Genomic DNA, 23,740 nt, shown 5'->3' with positions numbered 1-23,740 from the left:
TCAACAGAATGAAGCTGGTATGAAAGCACAGAGCCTGTGTGGAAACCAGTTAACTTTCACCGCTGTTCCAGATGAGCATCCTGTTAAATGTATAAATCGTGGGGGCTAAGGAGATGATGCTCTTATTTTGACCATTATTTCTGGTGAAAACTGGAGTTAAAGCAACCTTAAGTATTTCACTTCCAGTTTTTCCTCCTGCTCTGGATGTAGACATTGCTCTCCATTGGTAACGATTTTTCAACGCAGCTAAAGCACAAAGGCTGCGCTTGGGCTTTCCTGGCAGGGACCTTTCTCTGGGGACCCCAGCCTCAGGACAGGCGCTTGCATCCTTCTAAGGTTGTGTGTAAAGCTTTCAGCTTTTAGAACTATGCGAGTTGTGTGCTGTGGGGTGCCACCCATCTGGAGCTTGTTTTGGAGTGGAGTGTTTTCACTACCACCTGCAGGAGGATTTGTGCTGCTCTTTGCCTTCTGGAGGGGCAGTGGCCTCATTCTGCCAGTTCATTTGAGACCTTGAACCAGCAGGGATAGACCTGTGCAGTCTCTCTTGGCTTGCCAATAGTTACCCAACCTGTTGGATCTCTGTGGTCCAGACTGCTGCACTTAGGGCTTTTCTTTCAGGGCAGGCTTGATAGGTGTCGTAGAAATATTTGTCCCATTTGCAGTGTTAGCATGAAACCTCAAGTATGTTTTTTTTTTTTTTTTTTAAGGAATGATTCTGTTTGTAGAGAAAAGTTCTGTTTGTAGAGAAAAGATGATCTGCGCAACAATAGTCTTCATTGCTTTGGAGTAAGTAGCAATGGGTTTTAAACTGTTTTTGGGTAGTATAGGAAAGAATACCCTTATTGAGCAAACAGGCATGCAAGACTATTACTAGGTGTCATAGCCCTTAAAACCTTTGCTGTTAGGTCTTAGTGGGAATAAAGTAAGCCCTTAGTATTGGTTGAATTGCAGTGAAAGTGTCTGCTGTCCCATATGCGCTTTGGAAGTGGAATTCGTCCTGTGTTATGCAAGGGCAAAGCCCCCAGCCATCCCTTAGTCTTAGCCTAACCCTGGGGGGAAAGGCTTGGCCAGCTGATAGCCCGAGTGAGCACGAGTCTGTGTCCTTCCAGGCATTCCTTCACATGCATTTTGCAATGTTTCTGTGGCACTTCATTCCCCTGATACTTGTTGGGCATGCTGCTGTTGCACGGTTACAAGATCCATCACTGAAGGCTTGGTGATGAGATGTCGTCCCAGTCCTCTGGCTACCGGGCAGTTGGTGCCTGGCAGTTCATGCCAGGACTGGGATGGACCTTATCCATGCTCCTCTGTAAGCTGAGCTCCATCTCTGTGACATATCCATCCCACCAAAAATCTTTACATAGCTGGAAGTTGTTGCTGTTGTAGATTTGGCAAGGCAGAGAGGGTTTTGCTGATCTGCCTTCTCAAGGTAAGGAGCGCTAACTAGGTAGTTTTCTTCCAGAGCTATCTTAGACCAGGAGCTGAGTCCATCCGGAGAGGAAATTTCCCTCCTGTCTGCCTTTCTGCAGGCAGTAGTGGAGAATTTTTTCTCTCTGGGTGTCTAGCCTGATCAACATCAAATCCATGAGAAGCGTATGAATAATTTTATTCTCAGCTCTGTAATACCAGCAGCCAGTGGAGGATCTTTGCAGGTGGCTGTTTTGAGCCAAGAGGTGCAGCCCACTGCCACTGCAGGGAAACTTGCCATTTCTGTGTCTTCCTTGCCCAGCTGGGCCACAGCTTGTTTTCACCTGGCTTCTTTCCCTCTTGGTTTCTGGCAAAGTCCTGCTGTGCCTGTTCATGCACTCTGTGAAATCCTGCCAGCACAACAAGGCTTGCATCTTGAAGCTTGTGGGGTTGCTGTTTCCCAACTCTACTGTCTTGGTAAGCAAAATGGACAGGATAGCCTGATGTCTCCTGTGGCAGTTCAGAGAGCTAACAGGAGCCACGTGTCCTTAGCGATGGGGTGTATGAAGACCTTGATAATCATCTAGGCTGACCTCTACAGGTCTTTCTTGTTCAGGCTTATTTTAACTATATGTAACTGTGATTTAGAAATTGGCAGTGATGAAAAATCCACTGTGATTTTTTGTTAGGTTCTGACTCTTGCTAACTAATCCACCTTAAAAACATGTGGCTTACCTGTACTGACTGAATATCTCATCTGCGTCTTGTAGTGTGACTTTGCTTCTTCAAGTCATTGTCCAAAGCGATCTCTGGTTCCTTTCTCAGTTGGATATGCAACTTGTCTGTATTCCCCCAGCCAGGCTTCTCTGCTCGGTACATTCATGTCACTTTCATTGTTTTGTTCTGGACACCCTTGGGCAGGAGCCAAATCCTTCAGGAAGTCTCTGGGCATTGGGGCACATCAGGATACAATTGAGGCTTCGTTCTTTGGTGTAAAGTATGATTTATTTTGACTGCCGGCATATCCCTGAGTGCTGTGATTTGGCAGATGCGCAGCCACCTGTGGGGCTGAAGTGTCTTCAGACAGGTCTGCAGCAGCTTCTGCAGTGCATGACTGCAGAGTTTTAAGGGTGGGTTTCTGTGAGGCTGCTTGTGTGCTTTGTAGAACGTTGCCACGACTCAGTGTCTCAGGCACTGCTTGAGATACATTGAAGTCTTCAGCTGCCTTTCTGCTGTGGTACATGGCTTTCTTGAGTTCAAGCTGTGCTTTCTTCTCCTTTTATTCTAGATAGAAATGACACCTAAACTACAGAAATAGGGCTTCTTCTTGTGGTGATATTCCCATTTCCATCGGTTCTCCTGCATTTCACATCTGTTAACAAAGGCAGTTCATGATCTAGCATGTTGAGCAGAGGTATCGGCCATCTGTAGTCGTTTGTTTCCTTGTGCTCCAACCTGCCAGCATGGGATTGAAGGGTTCAAGAGCTTTCCTTCTGCCAGTCATCCCCACGGGCGGTGCAACGTCCCCAAACTCGAAGAACCATTTCTTTCATCCCCATATGGTTTCGTCTTTTGTTACTTGTGAGTATCCTGGCACGACGAGGCACCACATGCAGCTGTTTGATACTGCCTTTCTTAATTCAGCATATAAAGCCAAGGACTCCTCTCTTCCATTAAGTGAAAGCGCATTGTCGAGGCTGAATAGCACCAAGTGCTACTCTGGGCCACCGGGACCTGGGCTAGGCCAGCAGCTATCCTTTAATAGACGCTACCAGGTAAATGTGGCCATTGAACGCAGACACGCACATAGACCACTTAGCTGCTCAGTGGAGCCCATAGCGTCTGCCTGAGTAAGGGTGCATCTCAGAGCAGAGATCTGAAGCTTCTTGTCTTGGACCATCTCTCTGGGGTTGCACGTGGAAAGCTTGCTGTGGCACAGCTTGTCCTCATCTTCTTGCTGGCAGAAGGACTGCATCTACAGCTTTCCTCCACACCTCTTAGTAGGGTGTTTCTGAGCAGCGTTCCTAACCTTTGTGCTGCAGTTCCTGCGGAGTAATCACCTCTTGGGTGGTTTTGCTTCTCATAGCGGAGGTGAGGGCTCCTAAGCTACAAGTGGTGCTAAAATCAGAAGGTGGCAAGCCTCCACGCTGAGCCTCTTAACTCTCTTCTCCTTTGGATTTCGATGTAGTGTTTAAACTATAATTTAAGTGGGGGTAATCTATCCTTTTATTTCAGGCAGTGTTGCAGAACAGTCAGCAAAAGGTTCTGTGTTTTCCGGTCTGCACAATCACCAGTAATCGAGGAACTGCAATCAATCAATAATCGAGGAACTGAAAACAGACTGGCCCTAAATGTGCTGGCTTTCTGTCTGTATCTGTGTCAATGTGTCAACGTGTATATCTGCTTTAGGAACCACCTGGCAAGATTTGAGCTGTACTCCAGGATGTGTGTTAGGAAAAACTAGGTCTTAAATCTTAGTGAGGAAAATACCCTGCTGGGGCAAAGGGGTGTCCAAGCCACTGAGTGCCGTAAAATGTCCAGGTAACTTACGCTGAAGTCCGAGCAATTCTTTAGGTCTCATCAGAGAACAAGTGAAGAAAATCGTTGCAGGAGCTGCGGAGGGAAAGCCATTGGTCTGGTCCGCTTCATCCCTGCCATGCAGAAGCCTGCGGGCATCTGTGAAACAGAGCTGGCTCATGTTGTGCAGCGTTAACATCACTTAGGTGATAGGGCTTGTCTGTGGGAGACACTGGAGAACACCTCCAAGAAGGAAGAGTTATTGGGAAACTCCAGTCTCCAGGACGCTGGGCCGAGGAGCCACCAGCTGCTTGGCTGCAGGCTTTCTCCTGCTTTTGAAGGCTGGAGGGAAGTGCTTGAATGCTCAGACCTGGGATAACGTATCAGCAGAAGCAGAGGTGGATCCAGCAGATGGATCACAGCCTTGTCCAGAGCCATCTGGGCAGTAACCTCAGAAGTACTCTTGACCAAGAATATTGCTTGCTTATTTTTACCCCCCTTTTCCATCGCTCCCGTTAGTTTTTATACCGGTCTCTGTTGATGCTCAGTTCACTTACTCATGACAGAATAAACCTGTTCATAACCTGAATGGAATAGCTAATTGCTACTAGGCTACAGCTCAGTGTGAGGTACTCGATAACTCAGTTGGTAGGGAGTGTTGTTTGAGACACACTTAAAATAGAGCAAGCTACTGCAGATGTTGAGCATTCCCAAAAGAGCTTGTCCAAGAATACAGACTTCTTGTGCTGAAGGTTGTTTGTTTTGCTTGACTGCTAACAAAATCAGCCAGAGACTCTAACTGCAGTTAGCTCCAGTGCATGAGCTGGGGCAGATGCAGGAATCAGAGATCAGGAAACATAATTCCCAAATCTGCCTTGTATGGATTGCAAAAAAGAGAGTTGGGCCTGATACATGAGATGGCCTGTATTGCTCAGAGATTTGAACTGAGTGGAGAGAAGTTAGATTAAAAGAGATAAGCGATATATCCTCGAGTGCGGTTCTCTGAAGGGGAAGCACAGGGCAAACCTGACCATTTAAAACTGCCTCAGTGTTCCCGAGGGGTTCTTGGTGCCAACTTTAACAACCAAGTTTATCTGTACGCCCAGCCACTGGGAATGGAAGTTGTCTCCAGTGAGTGTCAGTGTTTTTCTTGGATGGGTTCTTGGTTTCAGGATTACGTAGATGGTTGTTTTGTACCCCATTTGCAGCAGAGGTGACAGAATCTTAAAATTTGCTGGTGTCCATCCAAAGAGGATCTGCCTGCTTATCCTGAGAGGTAGCAAAGGCAAAATCAGGTCACCAAACCTCAAACTGCTGACATGTTGGGCTGCCCCAATCACAAAGTGGCTGCTAGAAAATCACGCTCGGATGTCACTTGGGCTGTAGCTCTTGTGACCCAAACTGCAGTGGTCTGAAACTGCCTCTGCTGTGGTGGAAGAAGGGGTCTTTGCTTTGAAGCCTCCCAACAGCGGGTGAGGTGAAAGCTTTTAGGTTCTCTTCCTAAACCATGGAATAACTCTTGTGCTTATTGCTGCCTTTGTGCTTACGTGGGTTTTCTGTTGTGTTTTGTTTTTTGAAACAGCAGGGTAAAACTGACTTGCTGCTTAGCAGCTTTGCTGCTGCCCCCAGGGCTCTGAATATCACGAGGAAACTGGTTAGAAATATATTCCTCTCCTGCTGATGCTGTTAAACCAGTATATGAGGAGCATTAGGTACGTTTGAGCTTTCTGGAGATGTAAGGTTCCTTTTGGGGGAAAACCAAACATTTTACGCAATGCTGTGTACTTGCTAGTCATTTAAGAGCTGTAGTCCTCCACCAGAAAACAAGGTGACATGACTAGCTATTCCCAAATGAATGCCTCTTTTGAACTCTAGAGGCAACTCTGATTGCCATTTAAGTTAGCACCCGAACAATCTAAGAAATTGAATGTGGAAAAAATGCTTTCTAGGAATCTACCAAACGGCAAATTGCTCAGATGCAATGAACCTGGGGCAGGATGTTATCTTTTACAAGCAGAGTGGTGGTTGAATTAAAAACACATTGGGGGATGCTCATAAATACTTCCCCCCAAATAACTTGCCTGTAGCTCTGGATTAGGGGGGAAATGTAGATGGAATTCATAGGCTTGTTATGGCTTGGTGCTATGCATAGCTGCCAACTTGGCCATTAGTACAGGATGTTGCAGAGATCACCAAAACCAGAACAGGTTTTTGCATCTGTCTTTATTGGAGGTTTTGACCTCTGCACTGAAATCTGTTGTAATGGATTATTAGACAGAGCCACCTGAGTACTGTTTCTTACTTAATGATTGATATTGAAGTCTGGGAATTTGGAGCATTATTGATTTGACCTCTTTTAAATTTCAGCAGCTTCACAAGAGACAGAGTGAGTTAGTAAGGAATACAAAATATGTAAGTAATATATATTTTATTAGCTGAATAGCTTAGGCATACATTTTGTACCTTATGTCTTCTTACCAGAGTAAGGAAGGTTGGACTGTCTGTGCTTTTGGGGACTCTTCTTTCTTTCTTCCTTTCCTTCTCCTCCCTGCTTCACCTTCTCCAAGCTGTGGCAACAACACCAGCTCTGCTTTCTCCTCCTTGTAATAGGTGTGCATTTTCTTGGCTGGTTGGTATCTCTGACTGGGGATCTATTTTTTTCCCTGTGTTACATAGCAGGTCTGGGGACTCTGAAGTGGGGAGGAGAATAAGTTGCCCAAGTTAAATCTGATGAACCTGTAGCTGCTATGCAACTTTGTTCTGTGTTGTAGATGTTAAAGCTAAAACACTGCATCAGGAACCTCGGATAAAAACGATGCTTCCTGCCAGGTGTAGATTAACTTGATAGCCTTGCATTTAGCTTGTGAGCGTGTGGCAAATACTGAGCAGCAGAAGTAAAAACCTAAACTCTGCCTAGCAGTTGTGTAAATGTCTGCAAATGAATGTATGCTCTTCTGAAGCATCGCCTCTGGGTGATTAACATGCAGTTTTCTGTCTTAGACCCTTCGCAGGTGTTACAGCCGTGTGAAGGAGCATGGTGTTGGGAAGAGAAAAAGCAGCTACACATTTGAACAGCTGGAGCAGGTATTTGGACAGGGAGGATGGGATTCCCAGCCCTGCCAGCCTGTCCTCATTAACAGCAGTGGCTTGTACCAAGAGCTGGAGTCAGATGGCAGCACGATGGAAGAGTATTCGCAGGAGGACTGGGGAAACCACAGTCAGGATCTTCATTGCTACCAGACTGGTGAACAGGAATTGGGTAAGAAATTCCATTAGTGTGTCTCCACCCTCTGATGTTACCTGTGCTCTGCATTCGTACAGTACTGACTTTGATGTTCGGGACATACTGCGCTCAGATGCTAAACAGCTAATCTCCATGGAGAGAAAAGGGAGAGAAATTGCTCCCTTTTCATCACCAAAAGCAAACAGTGGTTCTTGAAGGCTGGTGGAGTATCTAGATTAGGAGAAAAGGGTTGTGTGGCCAGAAACCTTGGAAAAGAAGACAATGTATGCCCTGTCTCTCCTTTCCTTCCATCCACTAACACGTTTTCCCTGTCAGCAGTATTCTGCTTCGGAGGCCCTCGGGTGCCAGCTACCATTCAAACACTGTTTGCTTAAATAGGAGCAGGATTTAGAGTCATAGAACCATTAAGGTTGGAATAGACCTCCAACATCATCTGGTCCAACCATCACCCTACTAGCAATGTCACCCACTAAACCATGTCCCTAATAACCAGCTCCAACCTTTCCTTGAACACCTCCAGGGACAGTGATGCCATCACCTTGCTGGGCAACCCGTCCCAATGCCTGACTGCTCTTTCTGAGAAGAAATGTTTCCTAATTTCCAACCTAAACCTTCCCTGGCACAACTTAAGGCCATTCCCTCTAGTTCTGTCACTAGTTACCTGCAAGAAGAGGCCAACCCCCAGCTCCCCACACCTTCCTTTCAGGTAGTTGTAGAGAGCAATAAGGTCTCCCCTGAGCCTCCTCTTTTCCAGACTAAACACCCCCAGCTCCCTCAGTGGCTCCTCACAGGACTTGTGTTCCAGGCCCTTCAGCAGCTTCGTAGCCCTTCTCTGGACATGCTGCAGGCCCTTCTTGTAGGCCCTGTCCTTCTTGTAGTGAGGGGCCCAAAGCTGAACACAACACTTGAGGTGCAGCCTCACCAGAGCAGAGTACAGGGGGATGATCACCTCCCTGCTCCTGCTGGCTGCACTATTTCTGGTACAAGCCAGGAGGCCGTTGGCCTTCTTGCCCCCTGGGGCACACTGGTGGCTCACGTTCAGGCCAGCATCAGTCATCACCCCCGTCTCCTTTTCCTCTCCACAGCTTTTGAGTTACTCTGCCCCCAGCCTGTGGTGCTGCATGGGGTTGTTGTGGCCAAAGTGCAGGACCCGGCACTCGGCCATGTTGAACCTCATCCCTTGGCCTCTGCCCATCGACCCGTCCTGCCCAGGTCCCTCTGCAGGGCCTTCCTACCCTCCAGCAGGTCCACACTTCCCCCCAACTTGGTGTTGTGTGCGGACTTACTGAGGGTGCCCTCAATTCCCTCATCCAAGTCATCAGTAAAGATATTAATGAGGACAGGCCCCAACACCCACCCCTGGAGAACACCCCTGGTGACTGATTGCCAGCTGGATTTTACTTCATTCACCACCACTCTCTGGGCCTGGCTGTCCAGCCAATTTTTAACCCAGCAAAAGAGTGTACCATTCAAAGCCATGGGCTGCCAGCTTCTCCAGAATACTGTGGGAGACAGCGTCAAAGGCCTTGCTGAAGTCTGGGCAGACTACATCAGCAGCCTTTCCCTCATCCACCAGGTGGGTCACCAGTCATAGAAGGAGATGAGGTTGGTCATGCAGGACTTGTCTTTCGTGAACCCATGTTGACTGGGCCTAATCCCCCCGTGGTGCCTCATACATTGCATGATTGCCTTCAAGATGACCTGTTCCTTCACCATTCCTGGCACCGAGGTCAGACTGATAGGCCTGTTGTTCCCTGGGTCCTCCTTATGACCCTTCGTATAGATGGGCATCACATTATCAAGTCTTCAGTTATCTGGGACCTCTCTGGATGACCATGACTGCTGATAGATGATGGAGAGTGGCCCAGCAATCACATCTGCCAACTCCTTCAGCACCTTCAGGTGGATCTCATCTGGCGCCATGGACTTGTGACAGTCCAGGTGGAGCAGCAGGTCTCTGTTTCAACATGAACTGTGGGGGGTTTCTCCTGCTCCTCATCCCAGACTTCCAGGTCAGGAGGCCAAGTACTCTGAGGATCAGTGGTCTGGCTAGTAAAGACAGATGCAAAGAAGGCATTAAGAACCTCCTCCTTTTCCTTCTTCTCAGCAGTCATGTTCACCCCTGCATCCAGTAAAGAATGGGCCTCCTCTTTGGCCTTCCTCTTGCCATTAATATATTTAGAAAAACGTTTTTTGTTATCCTTGACCTTAGTGGCCAAGTTGAGCTTGTGCTAGGCTTTGGCCTTCCTGATTTTTTCTCTTCGTATGTTGGCAGCTTCATTGTACTCTCCCTGAGTTGCCTGCCCCTTCTTCCACCAGGCATAAACTCTCTTTTTCTCCTGAAGACACAGCAAAAGTCCTTGGTTCAGCCACACCAGTCTTCTTCCCTGCCGGCTCATCTTATGGCACACGAGGACAGCCTGCTCCAGCGCCTTGAAGACTTCCTTCTTCAGGAGTGTCCAGCCTTTCTGGACCCCTCTGCCCTTTGGGACTGACTCCCAAGGGACCCTTCCTGCCAGTGTCCTGCACAAGTCAAAGTCTGCCCTTCAGAAGTCCAAGGTAGCAGTTTTACTGATGCCCCTCCTGACTTCTCCAATAATATTGAACTCTACCATGTCATGGTCACTCTGCCCAAGACAGCTCCCTGCCACCACATCTTCCACCAGTCCTTCTGTTTGTGAACAGCAGGTCTAGCAGGGCACCCCCTCTGGTAGGCACAATAACCAGCTGAGTCAGGAAGCTCTCTTCCATGCACTCCAGGAACCTCCTAGACTGCTTCCTCAGGACTGTATTGTTTTTCCAACATATTTCTGGGTAGTTAAAGTTGGCCACGAGGACAAGTGCTGGTGATTGAGTGACTTCTGCCACGTGCTTGGAGAACTCCTCTGTCTCTTCATCCTCGTTTAGCAGTCTATATGAGACCCTCACCAGGATGCCCGCCTTGTTGGCCAACCCCCTGATCCTTATCCACAAGGACTCTACCTTTTCATTCCCAACCCCAAGGTCAACAGCATTGAAACACTCTAATACAGAGAGCTACGCCACTGCCCCTCCTTAGCTGCCTATCCCTTCTGAAGAGCTGATAGCTATCCATTGCAGCACTCCAGTTACAGGAGTGGTCCCACCACATTTCAGTGATGGCGACTAGGTCATAGTTTGCCTGCTGCACAATGGCTTCCAGCTCCTCCTGTTTGTTGCCCATGCTGTGTGCATTGGTGTAGATGCACTTGAGTTGCACCATTGCTTTCACCCTCAACCCTGGGACTGCTCCACCAGGCTTATCTCTGTCGAGTCTCTTTCCCCCTTGTCCCCCTTTATACCTAGTTTAAAGCCCTCTTGATGAGTCCTGCCAGTTGTCAGGCTAGAGTCTGTTTTCCCCTCTGGGACAGGTGGGACCCATTTGGAGCCATGAGGCCAGGTGCTGAGTAAACCTCTCCATGATCAAAAAAAAACAAAATTGCTGTGACAGCACCAGCCTCTCAGCCATGTATTAATCATCTGGGCCACCAGGTCTGCTCAGTATCCTTCCCCACCACTGAAGGGATTGAGGAAAATACCACCTGCACACCCACTCCATCCAGCAACCACCCCAGTCCCCTGAAGTCCCTTTTGATAGCCTTCAGGCTTCTCTCAGCAATTTCATTTCTGCCAGCCTGAATTATTACTAATGGGTAATAATCAGAGGGGCGAACAAGGTCAGATCAACAATGTCCAAGCTACTGCTGTTGATACCAAGGACTGTAAGAATGTTTCTCCTTCTTCCCATTAATCCTAACTGGTATGTTTGCTTTAAACATGTAAATATGCTTATATCCAGATGTGGCCTTCAAAAAGTAAGCAAGCTCACGTGCTTTTCCTGCTTGAATTAGTGGTATCAGTTTCTCTGCGTAAGAATCAGTACATTAATTGATTTGGAGATTTGCCTGTTGCCTGTGATTTATTTAATGTTGTCAAATGGAGCCAATGGACCATATTCTTAATCAAAAAGAAAGCACATGAATCTGGGCGGTTTTGTCCAGCCACAGTGAAAAAGTGTGTTTCCTTAAGTATATTTGTATCTCTTGAGCTGTGGACCTTATGCTGTGTGTTCTTCCCTTGTGTAAGCATAGAGAAACAGGTCTTATTTTCATGTCAGAAACTTGATCAAATTCAACAGAGACTCAGGTGAGGCAGTAGTTAGAAGATGAATTGGGGAAAAGCTGTTGGTGTGCCTTTCCTTGTGATTTGTAGGCTGAACAGGAATGGGAGCTGCAGTCACATACCTGTACACATCTATGTTCAGGGGACCGGTGAATGCAGATGCTTAGAAAGAGGATTAAATTGCAATTTGATATTAAAACAGCCAACTTGCAAATTAACCATTATTCTAGTTCTCTTAGAGTCCTTTCCTAAGGAGTTCAGGAGTCAGAAATATGGTGAGAGAATTTCTCTTAGGAGAGAAATGGTGGGGAGGTGATGATGTTTCAAAACATAAGTAAATGACTGTTAATTCCATCTAGTTCTTCTGGTGACTCAAACTGTGGTCTCCTAGTTTGTCACCATTTTCATTCAGCTGTATTACAGAGGCATTTGGGTGCACTTAGGCTTACAATATTCTTAATGTTCAGAGAAGTTATGAGAAAAGCATTTAGCACACAATCTAAATGGAATACAGATGCATTTGTTCTGGTGCTTGTTCTTCAAATGTGCTATTGAAAGCAGAATAGTCTCTCTTTTTCTTTTTCTTTTTTTTTTTTTTTCCCAGTGTAGTTTGTAATTAAATTGACTTGTGATTTAATAACAGGAATTGTGCTATTGTCCTGGAAAGGTTTTGCACTTGCAGAGAGAAATTCAGATCTTGTAACTGACCATGTCATATAAAAGAACTATTTTTTTTTTCTTGCAAGAAGGATGTAGGATCTGGAGCTGTCTTGTGTATGTGGCAGAGTTTAGTGGACTTAAGCAAGTTTGATTTTAATTTCAACCTTAAAAAACACACACACAGAGACACACAAAAAAGGAAGAAAAAAAACCACCAGGAACATTATTTAAAACATAACTGTGTGTTGGAATTCTACCTTTCAGATGAAATGCCTACCACAAAAAGAACATTAAAGATAAAACAGGAATCTTCAGAAGACACTCAGTAAGTAATTTATGAATGTTTTACCCTGGAATGTATTTCCCTGGGGATATTGTGCAGGAGGGAGGATATTTGAAACTTCTGATTATAATTATAAATACATTGTGCAAGACTATTCATACAGTTGAATCTGCTTTATGCATTATTCCAGTTACCTCAGAACATCTGTAAAGCTTCACAACTTTGTCCATTCTTGGCTTCATCATACAGCAAATAAGACTCACTGCATGAATGCAAGGACTTAAAAAGTGGATAAAATACACATCAGAACTGTTAGGGATGTGTGTGGGCAGGCTGCGGTTATCATGAGATGAGTCCAAACTCTTCAATCTATTTATAAGCTATTTTTTCCATCTGCCTGAACTTGCCTGAATTTTGCCCCTTTGGACATAAGGAAAAAATAAATAAATAAAAAAAAATAATTTATAAAGCAGTCTTTATGTTGTAACATTTTTTTCCACTAAACCAATTACAGGATCATAACTTGGATACCTAGGTGTTTACATGTGCAATGGTGCACACTGACTAGATATTTAAAATGGATCAAAAGGAGAATATAGGTGAAGTGGAGGAAAGAGATTGATGAGACACCATCCCTGTAGTAGTGTGTATTGTTGACTTGGCTTGGTGTGAGTAACGCTTGCATGAAAAGTTCATGCATTTCCCCTCCTTGGTGGGAAGGCATGCCAAAGCTCGTAACTTTTATTTTTATAACCAGATCTGACTTGTAACCTTTTGGATTGGTTGAATCTGACAAATACTGGAGCATTTAAAATGTTTTGAGCATGTGAATCTCCATTGCCTTGCCAACAATAACACAGAGTATTTCAAAAAATGAAAGGAACTGTGCCATGTTTCTTCAGACCAGGGCTACTTTCTTCCAGCCTCTCATGTTTTAATACTCACAGGGTAACTGTAGATCAGAATGTGATGAAGTGAGCTATTTCAAATTGGCTTGCAGGCCCTTTAGGGTGGGAACATGTGGACCATGGTGTCTTACACCACCAACCCTTTTATAGGGTTGGCTAAAGGAAATATGGTATTTCCTATGCTGGAAAGTGAGCTTGTGTATGATAATAATTCATCATTTCTGTACAAATCTACATAGTGTCCCTAGCTAGTAGTATGTGTTTGTTTTTTTTTTTTACTATAACTGAATATTTAAAAAAAAAAATCTCCCAAATCTTTTTTTAAAGTGACCTTTGTAATGGCTTAGCTTCATCAAATTCCTCTCTTCAGATTCATTTTCCAGGATTAGCCTGTACGTGATGGTCACTTTTGTTTTCCTTAGTGTGGAGCAAATTCCAGTTAGCAACTGGAGATTTTTTTTTTTTTCCCCTCTAACCATTATTGTTGCCTCTTAGAACAGCCCTAAGAAGCTCCTCATGGTTAATTTCACCTTCAGGATGTGCCTTAGGGAGTTGCATTGAAAATAAACCTGAATGTTCTGAGGTCAAGGCTCAGAGGAGCATGTGGTGTGTTCATACCGTCTGATCTTCTCTTCCAGATTTCTGTTGTGTAGATGCATGGCTGGATCAGACTGTCCAGAGCTGGGGTTTTATTTTTCTCCTCCCAAGCTCTCAAAAATTCATGGGTGTCTCTGAATACTTGGGCATTTTGTGAAGCATGCAGGTGATAAGCCCATCTGGAAGCACAGAGCATTTTCTAACACAGTGATTTGCTGAAAGTGGCTTTTTTTCTCCCTCTGAGGAGCAAGGAAGTCAGACTCAGATTAAACTGACTCATATCGTGTCTTTTAAAGCTGTGAAGAAACATGGAAAATATGACGTTTCACTACATCAAGCAATGAAAAGCAAAGAAGTAAATAAGCATTCTTCATGCATTCTGCACTGTCAGGGATGTGAAGTAGGTGTTATAGAATCATAAAATACCCTAAGTTGGAAGGGACCCATAAAGATCATCGAGTCCACCTCCTGGCTTCATACAGGACAACCCAAACATAATTCCATGTGTCTGAGAGCGTTGTCCAAAAGCCTCTTAAACTCTGACAGGCTCAATTCTGTGACCACGTCCCTGGGGAGCCTGTTCCAGGGTCTGGCCACCTTTCGGTGAAGAACCTTTCCTAACCCCCACCCTGACCCTCCCCTGTCCCAGCTCCATGCCATCCCCTTGGGTCCTGTCGCTGTCCCCAGAGAGCAGAGCTCAGCGCCTGCCCCTCCGCTCCCCTCATGAGGGAGCTGCAGGCCGCCATGGGGCCTCCCCTCAGCCTGCTCTGCTCTGGGCTGAACAAACCAAGGGACCTCAGCCGCTCCTCACATGTCTTCCCCTCCAGACCCTTCACCATCTTTTTAGCCCTCCTTTGGGCGCACTCTAGTAGTTTTATGTCCTTTTCTTACTGTGGTGCCAAACCTGCACACAGTGCCTGAGGTGAGGCCTCACCAGGCAGAGCACAGCCGGACAGTCCCTTCCCTTGGCGCCAGCTAGCAACGCCGTGCCTGAGGCACCCCAGGGTGTGGTTGGCCCTTTTGGCTGCCAGAGCACTCTGTTGACCTATCTTCACCTTGCTATCAACCAGAACCCCCAGATTTCTTTCTGCAGCTGCTTTCCAGCCTCTTGTCCCCCAGGCTGTACATATAGACAGGGTTGTCCCTTCCCAGGTAAAGAATCTGGCACTCACAGAATCACCTAGGTTGGAAGAGACCTCCAAGATCATCTAGTCCAACCTCTGACCTAACACAAGTCCTCCACTAAACCATATCACTGAGCTCGAAATCTAAACATCTTTTAAAGACCTTCAGAGATGGTGACTCAACCACTTCCCTGGGCAGCCCATTCCAATGCCCAACAACCTAAGTTCTTCCTAAGTTCTTTCTAAGTTCAACCCAAGTTCTTCCTAATATCCAACCTAAACCTCCCCTGGTGCAACTTTAGCCCATCCCCCCCCCCCCCCCAACAAAAAAAAAAAAAAAAAAAGAAAGAAGCACTCATGCAACTCCTGAGAATTAGCAAGAGATGTTTATTGCCGGGACATCTTGCAGGCAAGCCTGTGGGATGCCCGTGGTGTTTGGTGGCTCCAAGCTAATTCTTGCGATGGAGTGTGAGCAACAAGCAGGGTGCTTGCCGGGCGCTCCTGCGATGTTGTTGGTGCTCTTGGAGGGCAGTAGTTCCAGGTCTGTTGTGGCAGAGGTGGATCCACTTTCATCCATTCCTCCACATCTGGTGGATCCAGCTCCATGGTGTTGGGCAGAAGACTAAGCCAGTCTTTGCCCGGGATTGCCCAAATGGGATGTCTTCCATCAGGAATGTTTTCTGGCCAGGGTGCCGAACCAGGGGGTCATTCAGTGCCACACATCGGTCCCATGCCACTGTCAGCTTGATTTTCATGCATGGGTTCGATGCTGCCCTTGGGTTTACAGCCATTACTGGGTCCTGCACTGTGTCCCAGACTACGGGCACGCCTCTGCTCCCCGCGGCTGTCTCTCTGATGCTCCCGCCTTTGCCCTACAACACTGTTGCTCCTATGGGAAGGCCCAGCCCCACTGTTGCTGGGTGTTTGAGGGGCTGGCCTGTTCCCCGCACCATTGCAGTGCCAATGGTACCGCCTGTATGTGTCTGTGGGCTGGGTGCCAGAGGTCCCTTGGGCACTGGTGTCTCTTGTGCCGCCGGCACTACCCCTCCGCCCACGACACCTCTCCTTCTGCTCAGGTGCATTCCTTCTTGGTGCTTCACCAGACTGCATGGCTGTCCTCGCACACTAAGGAGGCCTGCTGCTCGCCTTGCTCTCCTAGTCTTCCTGCCGCACAAGCTGGCAGTCAGAGGGCCTAGATGTTCAGCGAGTGGTGTGCCAGCTGCGGGGGGCCTGTTTTATAGGGCCCGCAGCAAAGACGGGGCAGTAGCGGCCACTGTGACCTCAGCAAGCCTCTGTGATGGAGTGGCCCGCGCGTGGCCAAAGGCGGCTGTGTTGGGAGCAGCTTGGAAGATGCCCTCACGTGGACAAGGAAGAGGGCTGGCGGGGCTGAGGGCCCCGTTTGTGGGGCTGGCTCCCCTGGGCCATTTGGCTTGCCAGAGAGAAAGGCTGCCCCTTGGCCACAGGGACTGCCCTGCACCTCCCATCCTGTGCCCTGGGTTTATTTTTAACACAGATTTTTAGGTAATTTCATTCTATTTTTTATGGCAAAGAACAGAAGCAAGGTGCATCTTCAGCCCTAATTCCCATGTGTGCTTTGTGCTTCGAGTAAAGAATTTCTTCCTCACGTCACATCTAATCAAAATCTCGCCTCCATTTGTTCAAAGCCTTTGTTCCTGGTTCCATGACTACACTCCCTGATAGAGTCCCTCTCCAGCTTTCTTCTAGGCCACTTTTATGAGTAAGGTTAGGTGGCAAAAATGCAGGACCTAGCAAATTGCAGCCTTATCCATCTTGTTCCACACATTCCACATGACATTTGAAAACACAAGCCCGACATTAAATCACTACCTTTTTAGCTTTAGCTTTTTAACATTTATGATATGCCTTTTCTGTTCCATCTACATTCACCAGTGTTGCAATTTGGTTGTCTGCCTCGCTGGTGGCTGATCAGTGTGGCCCAGCAGTGCCAAAAGCAGATTTTCAAATTAGGGGTTTGAAAAGTGGAAGATGGCTGCATGCTGGTGTGCCAGGGTTTACTTTGTCCAGTTTAGCACCTCAGCAGTTGTCTTGGAAATCAGATAAGGAAATGAACGTTCAGATTGGAGTGATTACAAGCAGTCTGGAGAAGCCTGACAGATACTGTAGATAAGCTGGGTATTTACGGTCTTTAACTTGAAAGAAAGAAAAGCCTGATTGTGAAAGCTGCAGAGAATAAATAGATGCCAAACTTATTCATGTTTTAGGATAGTGTTTTAAAATGCATGTAGTTTATTTCAAAGAGCATAGGCCTCCAGTTTGTCTGCTTTCTTGGACATGTGGAAATTTAAAGCTGAAATAATCTCAGTAAAATTGGTGGAAGTGTTGATGTGTTCAGAGAAGATATATTCACATTTTCTGGTGAATCTTGTGTTGAGATGTTTAAAGTGGAGAATTTCCAGTGTGGAGATGCCTGGCTATTTGTACGTGTGTTCTTAAAATGCTGTCTTTGCTTCACCCTCCCATGGGGTTTTGGAAGGGATTTCTCTGCAGTGCTATCACCTCCGTATCTCTGAGGCTGAGCATGGCACTGTGAAAACCAGCAGCAGTCCAGCAGGAATCCTTTGCTCCCCTTACAAGGGAGCGGATTCCAGGAGCTGAGCTGAGCAGCTTGTAGAAAAACATGGGAGCATGGTTGTAGAAAACACATAAAGATTATTTCCCTAACAGGAGGGATGAAGGTGAGAGTATCTCTAACATGCTTGCTATAGGAAACTTACCATTCAACTACAGTGCACAGCTTAAGGCTTTAATACTGAGCTCTCTGAGCACTGGAATTCCTTTTGACTGTTCTTTTTCTGATAAAACATACACATAAGTCACCATTGCTATCAACAGACCAGAGGTCTGCAGAAGCAAGACAGCTTGCTTTGCTTCTGCCTACTGTGTGCCAGGAGTTGAGCTCTTCCTGGAGTTTAGCCAGCACCAGGACCTGGTTATGCACCAACACATTTCGTGCCTTGTATCTCCAAGCAAGCTGCACAGCCTGCTTGTCAGCACTGACAGCACTGCACCTCTTGACTTCAGATAGAAAACAACTACTCTTCAAGACAAGGGGTTTATTCCCAGTTCCCATTCAATTGCCCCCCTACCCGGTGTGTCGTCCCCCCACCCAAATTCTGCATACCTGTGAAAAGAGGGGCTTCACAGAGTTAGCTGTGCCTTAAGCTCTTGGCTCTGGAGAACGGGGGAGCACAGCTACAGTACTGCATGCTTGCCGGTTCCTGGGCTTGGCCCCATGTGTAGTCATGACTGTAGCATGATTTGGGGGTACTTGGTACTATTTTTCATCAGCCAGTGTTTCGGTCAAGGTGCAGAGTGCCCTTATACCTGGAGGTGCTGGGTGGAGACTGGCAAAATGAAGCTCGGCAGCGGGACTGCTGCTGAGCTGTTGAATCCTGGTGTAAGTGGGAAGGGGAGATGCTAAAATGCAAAGCAGAGCGTTTTTAACATTTCTTTTTCCCTACTGCTTCCTCTGTGCTCAAACTGATAGATTCCCTCCATGGGAAGCCTGTATCTTCTCTGATATGTGAGGTGCTGCTGGAGATTGTCTCTAGTGAAATTATTCTTGTTCCCAGCAGGAGTAGTTTGATGAGTGACTAATTTTTTTTTTTTTTCACCAGAGCTTCAGCTCTATTTTATGCTGAACTAAGCTTAGCAATAGCGTTTATGGTGTAATTAATAAAGGTGGCTTTTTTTTTTTTTTTTTTTTTTTGTTCACTGTTGAATGAAAATCTACCCACACTGTGTTCTCACGTATCTGGGTTTGGATGATACCGTTTCCTTAAACAGAGTTTGACTGTCTCTCTTCTGTCTCTCTTTAATGGAATTAATGTGTAACACTGGTAAAACAGGCTGCTGTTGCATAGCCCTGCGCTGAGCCAGCTGTTTACTGTGTCACCTTGTGTGTCTTGTCCCCAGAGGATGAACTTACACTTCCAAAAGTCTGAAGTGCAAGTCTGAGATGACATCTTCCAACCATAGTGACACTGCTGCTCAGCATCTGAAGAAGCATCAGGAAAGCTATAGAGAATGTTCTTTCCACTTTTATCCATTGAAAAAGTTCAGGCTTGTATGCTGTAGTGTTTGTAAATGTATTTGGAGTAAATACTCATGCGCTTTTCTTGTATGGTGTTTCTCTCCTTGCCTTCTCTTCTGCCGCTAAGCTGGGGAAAGTGGAAGTGACTTCTAAGAAGTAATTTAAAATAAGAAATAAGAGTTTGTTGACAATGCAACAGGTGTTTTTAACAACCCTTGGCTCCTATCCTGTGCTTTCCAAGCAGGTTCCCTCCTTAGTGCTCTACAAACTCTGTTATGTGTTGATCACAGTAGCGATGCACTTACCAAAATGCCTTTTAAGGTCTATCGAGACATTCTTCTGCTTGGTTGGCAAGATTGCTGCTGCTAGAGAGCTGAAATACACCGCATGCTAGACGGATAAAGCCCTACCTCTCGCTGGGTGGAGTGAGTGATTTCAGCCTGGGCTGCTCAGACTCAATGTGTTGGGCTTGGGCTTGTGTGAAGCTTGCAGAGCCAGTGGTCATCTAATATGTGTAAAGTTGTTCAGCAGGGAGCGTAACAGTCCTGAGACCAAGCTGACTTCAGTCTGCCAAGGAAGAAATGGATAGCTTAGAGTAAACCCAGCAGTTGGAGAGCTTTCCCAAAATCATGTGTTGCATTTGGGAAAACACAGTGTGCCAGTCCGTGTTCCTTTGTATTAAACTTTACTGTGGAGTTGAACCGCCTGCCTGGCAAACTGAAGTCAGTCTCCAGCAGTCCTCTGAGTAAAATAGATAAAACTTGGGATTGCCTCTTCATTTTTGTCCCTGTAAAGTAAGCTGGGGCATACTAGGCTTGATTTGGATGTGCAGCACCTAGAACAAAAAAAAAAAAAAAGCTTTTTGAGCTGAGAAGCTGTGAAGTTGACTGAACGATTGAACCCTTCTTGCACTGTGGAAAGGGTCTGTAGCTCCCAACTCTTTTTTTCCTTTGAACCATTAGATCAATATAATGCAAAAATGGAAAGAGATACCTTTATAACCTGCCTGTGTTCCATGTAGAGATTTTTTGGGCAGAAAAGTAACTGTGAGAATCTCAGCCTCGTGTCTGTCCCATGCAGTTTGTGGGGTGTTGTCTGCTATTGCTTAAGGTGTCGTTCCATAACTGGTTGAGACTTCTGACCTTACTGTCTCACCAGTCTCATGCCCTAACTCTATAGGGAGCTGTTACAGAAGGCTGATTTTAGGGAATTAAAGCAATCTTTGTGAACACAGCAAGCACAAGTTGCTTCAGGTAAAAAGTAAAAGCTTTGGCAGCTCCTCATTACTGTAAGCTTGTGCAGAAAAAGAAATCTTTGGAAATGCAGGAGCTTCTTTGTTTGATCTCTGGAGGGATTTCAGATGTGCATCTTGGTGCGGCTTAATGCTTCGCTTGTGTCCTGATCCAGCAGCAAGCTGCGGAGTAGGGAATCTCTGCTTGCATCTTCTGCTCTGCAGAGGCCCACTTGTCATGGGTGGATTTGGGTTGTGGTTTGTGGCCTGGGTTTCTCCACATCCCGGGAGCCCTGTTTCTTGCCCAGTGCTGGCAGCAAGCCTTTGGATCTCCTTGACTTGTTTTGTGTTTTTACAATTACAACCCGTTGTTCGCTGACACTAATTTCAGGGTAATGACTTAGGTGGAAGCATGTGAGCGTCAGTAACAAATGAGGGATGCAGCTTCAGTTGTCTTTGATGGACCGCGTGCTGATGTGCACACACAGCTTCTGGGCAAGATAGTATTTTTCCAAATAAGCAAGAAGAGGATGTCTGCATGCATGCAGTTGGTTGAAACGAGAGCCTTAGGTAAGAGGAAAAGAGGGGCATTGCTCTGCAAAAGTCAGTCCTGGTCTTCACTCTAGTTCCTCACTGTGCTTGCAAAATTTTTATTATTATTTTGGAAGCTGAAACAAAATCCATTTCCGTTTTTGGAATTATGGAAGCATGGAGGTAAAAACAGACAAAGCTTTTGCTTCAAGAAGAAAGGGAAGTTCTGTTTTTTTTGTTTGTTTGTTTGATTTTTTTTTTGAGCAAGATGAAGGCAAATGCACTTAAACTTATGTGAGGAAACATCAGGACAAGCTGAAGCGAAGTATTGCAGGGCTGTACACACATCTATTAAAAAAAAAATAAAAAATGAGTTCACATGAATTTAGTAGTACCAGAGAAATGTTTGCTTGCAGTTGCTTTTAAGCAATGCAGGTACGGTTCTACAGTGTGGTTCTGGGTGTGGTGGTAGCAATAAGAGCAGAAATCTTTCTCTGAACCTGAACTTGGAGATCTCTCAGCAGGGCAGCTCATGTTTTCTTCTCCGGGTTATTTCCAGCAGAAAGCACAGTTTGCTAGAGAGATTGGATGGAGTTCAGTTTCTTGTTTGAGAGTTTTTTTTTTTTTTTTTTTGTGGTTGTTTTGATGAGGTTAATTAAAAGACATCAGTGTGCTGTTGCAGTCGTGGAAATTCGTGTAGTGATGTAGGACGTATACAGTAATTTAATACCCACAGCTTAAAAAGCAGTCTAGCAAATGTGCAGTGTGGTGATTCTTTAGCTCCTCAGCACGTGAATTTTTGCAATTGTCTTTTCAGCCTTGACACTGCCCAATTCATAAAGATTCTGTAAAGCAGTGCTGAGGTTGAGCCTTCCCCGTGCAGACAGCAGCAGCCCTGTGTGCACCTTCTCTGCTGTGTCTTGTGCTGAGCAGCAGATTACTGTTTTCTGAAAGCTGGTGTGTTGGCTGGGGTGGTTTAGCAGCTCTGATCTTAGCTGAGCGGTTACTGACAGCTTACCCTTCTGTTCATTTTTCCAGGAAGCGCGACGTGATGCAGAACATTATGCAAATCCTGGAGTCTGTCCAGTTGAAGTGGGAGCTGTTTCAGAGCTGGACAGACTTCTCCAGGCTACATCTCTCTAACAAACTGGCCATTTTTGGCATCGGTTACAATACGCGCTGGAAGGAGGACATTCGCTACCACTACGCAGAGATCAGCTCGCAGGTGCCCCTTGGCAAACGGCTCCGGGAGTATTTCAACTCGGAGAAGCCAGAGGGCAGGGTTATCATGACCAGAGTACAGAAAATGAACTGGAAAAATGTTTACTACAAATTCCTAGAGATCACTATTAGTGAAGCAAGGTGCCTCGAGCTGCACATGGAGATTGACTGGATACCCATTGCTCACTCCAAGCCAACGGGAGGAAATATCGTTCAGTATTTATTACCAGGAGGCATCCCCAAAAGCCCGGGCTTGTATGCCATTGGGTATGAAGAGTGTCATGAGAAGCCCCACTCGCCTCTCACGGAGCACCGAGGCCCCGATCCTGGCAATGAGACTCAAGGGGAGCTGGAGGTGCCATCACCGCAGGCCTCTCTCCGGGTGGAGATGGAATCTGCCCGAATTATCTACTGTTACCTTGGCATTGCCGAGGTCAGGACTCTCCAGCAGTGCCTGTTTTTACATTTTCAGGCAAACACCAAAACCTTCAGCAAAGAGTGGGTTGGGATCAATGCGTTTTTATCTCAGAACTGCATTGTAGAGCCCGGTGTCTCACCAAAATCCATCTACATCAAATTTGTGGAAGTGGAGAGGGATTTTCTTTCTGCTGGCTCTTTGGTAGAGTGCCTGGAAAAAGCCATTGGATACCCCTTAAAATTTAACAACTGAATCTCGTCCTTCATAAGGATTAGGGCTTCTGCCTGTTTCCATCTCACTACCAGACGTTTTCAGATCCTGTCTGTTCACAGCCGAGCAAGTAAGACTTTCCACTTGAAACGCGTTTCAGAGGGAAAGATGCTTGCGGGCGGTTTCAAAGAGCTCGCCCCAGGCGTGCGGGACAGCCGTCGACCAGCCGGCTCTGCACCGAGCAGCGCTGCGATGAGAGCCCTGTACATGAAATGACTGTAGGTACATTCCACATCGGACTGAGCGTATGCTTGGCGTTTCATACGAAAAGCTGTTTTTCCACTATGTCTCATTTTTACACATCCGTCTCTAAGTGTTATTACAGATCTGAATAAATAAGCAATAGATAATGGCAAGTTAAACCTTGAATCACATTAAATGAGACTGTTTTTCAAAGCCACCCTAGATACTATTGTATATAATTTAGAATTTCACATTTTTTCACCCATCAAGTGTTCTCCTATCCAAACAGTGTTGCCTGCAAAGACTTTTGTTTCTGTGATGTATTCCACTTTACTAGTAGTGTTGCCATATCTGCTTTTATTTTATTTTATTTTATTTTTAACATTAAAATAATTCCTGGGCTTTTATTTTTTATTTTTATTGAGTTCTATTTAGCCTCTGTGAGAATAACCTGGCAGCTGGGAAACATTTTGTCAAACCATGCTTATGGATACAATCAAAGCTGTGAGAACTGGGGTGGGGGGAAAGGGGTGGGTGGGTCGGGGGGCACGTGGGCCGGGAGGAAGCATTTAAAGCCTTTTCAGAAGTGTTACTATATAAGCCCCATTACTTTGCTGGCTGGTGCTGGCGTTTTGGTTTTTCTAAAGCTCATTGATCAGTGACGTTGTGACATACAATGAATGTGTCGGTCCTAATAAAATCAAGCAAATGCGCACGGACTCCTAGAGCTGTCTTTCTCCTCCTGGGGTGGGGTCCGTCTGCAGGGACACAGCTTTCCTGCCGGGGCTCCGAGCAGCACCCTGGAAATTTCCACTGGGGCTTCGTTCCAGAGGTCGTCCCTGCGAGAGCCTTTCAGTTTTGTTTGTATTGTGTCCGGGGTCGGCAGCTGTGGAGGATGGTGAGTGCCGCTGTGCTTGTTCTGTTACCAGCA

The 23,740-nt window shown here is 46.1% G+C and overlaps 1 protein-coding gene across 9 annotated transcripts in view; it reads left to right on the top strand.

Moving 5' to 3' along the window:
- The window catches only part of MSANTD2 (Myb/SANT DNA binding domain containing 2), a 31,008-nt gene extending 7,480 nt beyond the window's left edge, over nt 1-23,528 (top strand). For 2 of the 9 annotated variants that reach the window (XM_035346095.1, XM_035346096.1), the window contains 3 exons: nt 6,925-7,183; nt 12,233-12,293; nt 21,756-23,528. In XM_035346095.1, the coding sequence (XP_035201986.1) occupies nt 6,925-7,183; nt 12,233-12,293; nt 21,756-22,608 (1,173 nt within the window). In that variant the 3' untranslated portion in view covers nt 22,609-23,528. Of the gene's footprint in view, nt 1-5,506; nt 7,184-12,232; nt 12,294-21,755 lie in introns of those variants that run through there. The other 7 variants (XM_035346094.1, XM_035346092.1, XR_004755995.1 and 4 more) reach the window with 7 other exon arrangements.
- The last annotated feature ends 212 nt before the right edge of the window (nt 23,529-23,740 follow it).

The sequence above is a fragment of the Oxyura jamaicensis genome, chromosome 24, assembly GCF_011077185.1.
Source record: "Oxyura jamaicensis isolate SHBP4307 breed ruddy duck chromosome 24, BPBGC_Ojam_1.0, whole genome shotgun sequence".
Classification (NCBI taxonomy): domain Eukaryota; kingdom Metazoa; phylum Chordata; class Aves; order Anseriformes; family Anatidae; genus Oxyura; species Oxyura jamaicensis.
This window is presented reverse-complemented; position numbering and strand designations above follow the sequence as displayed.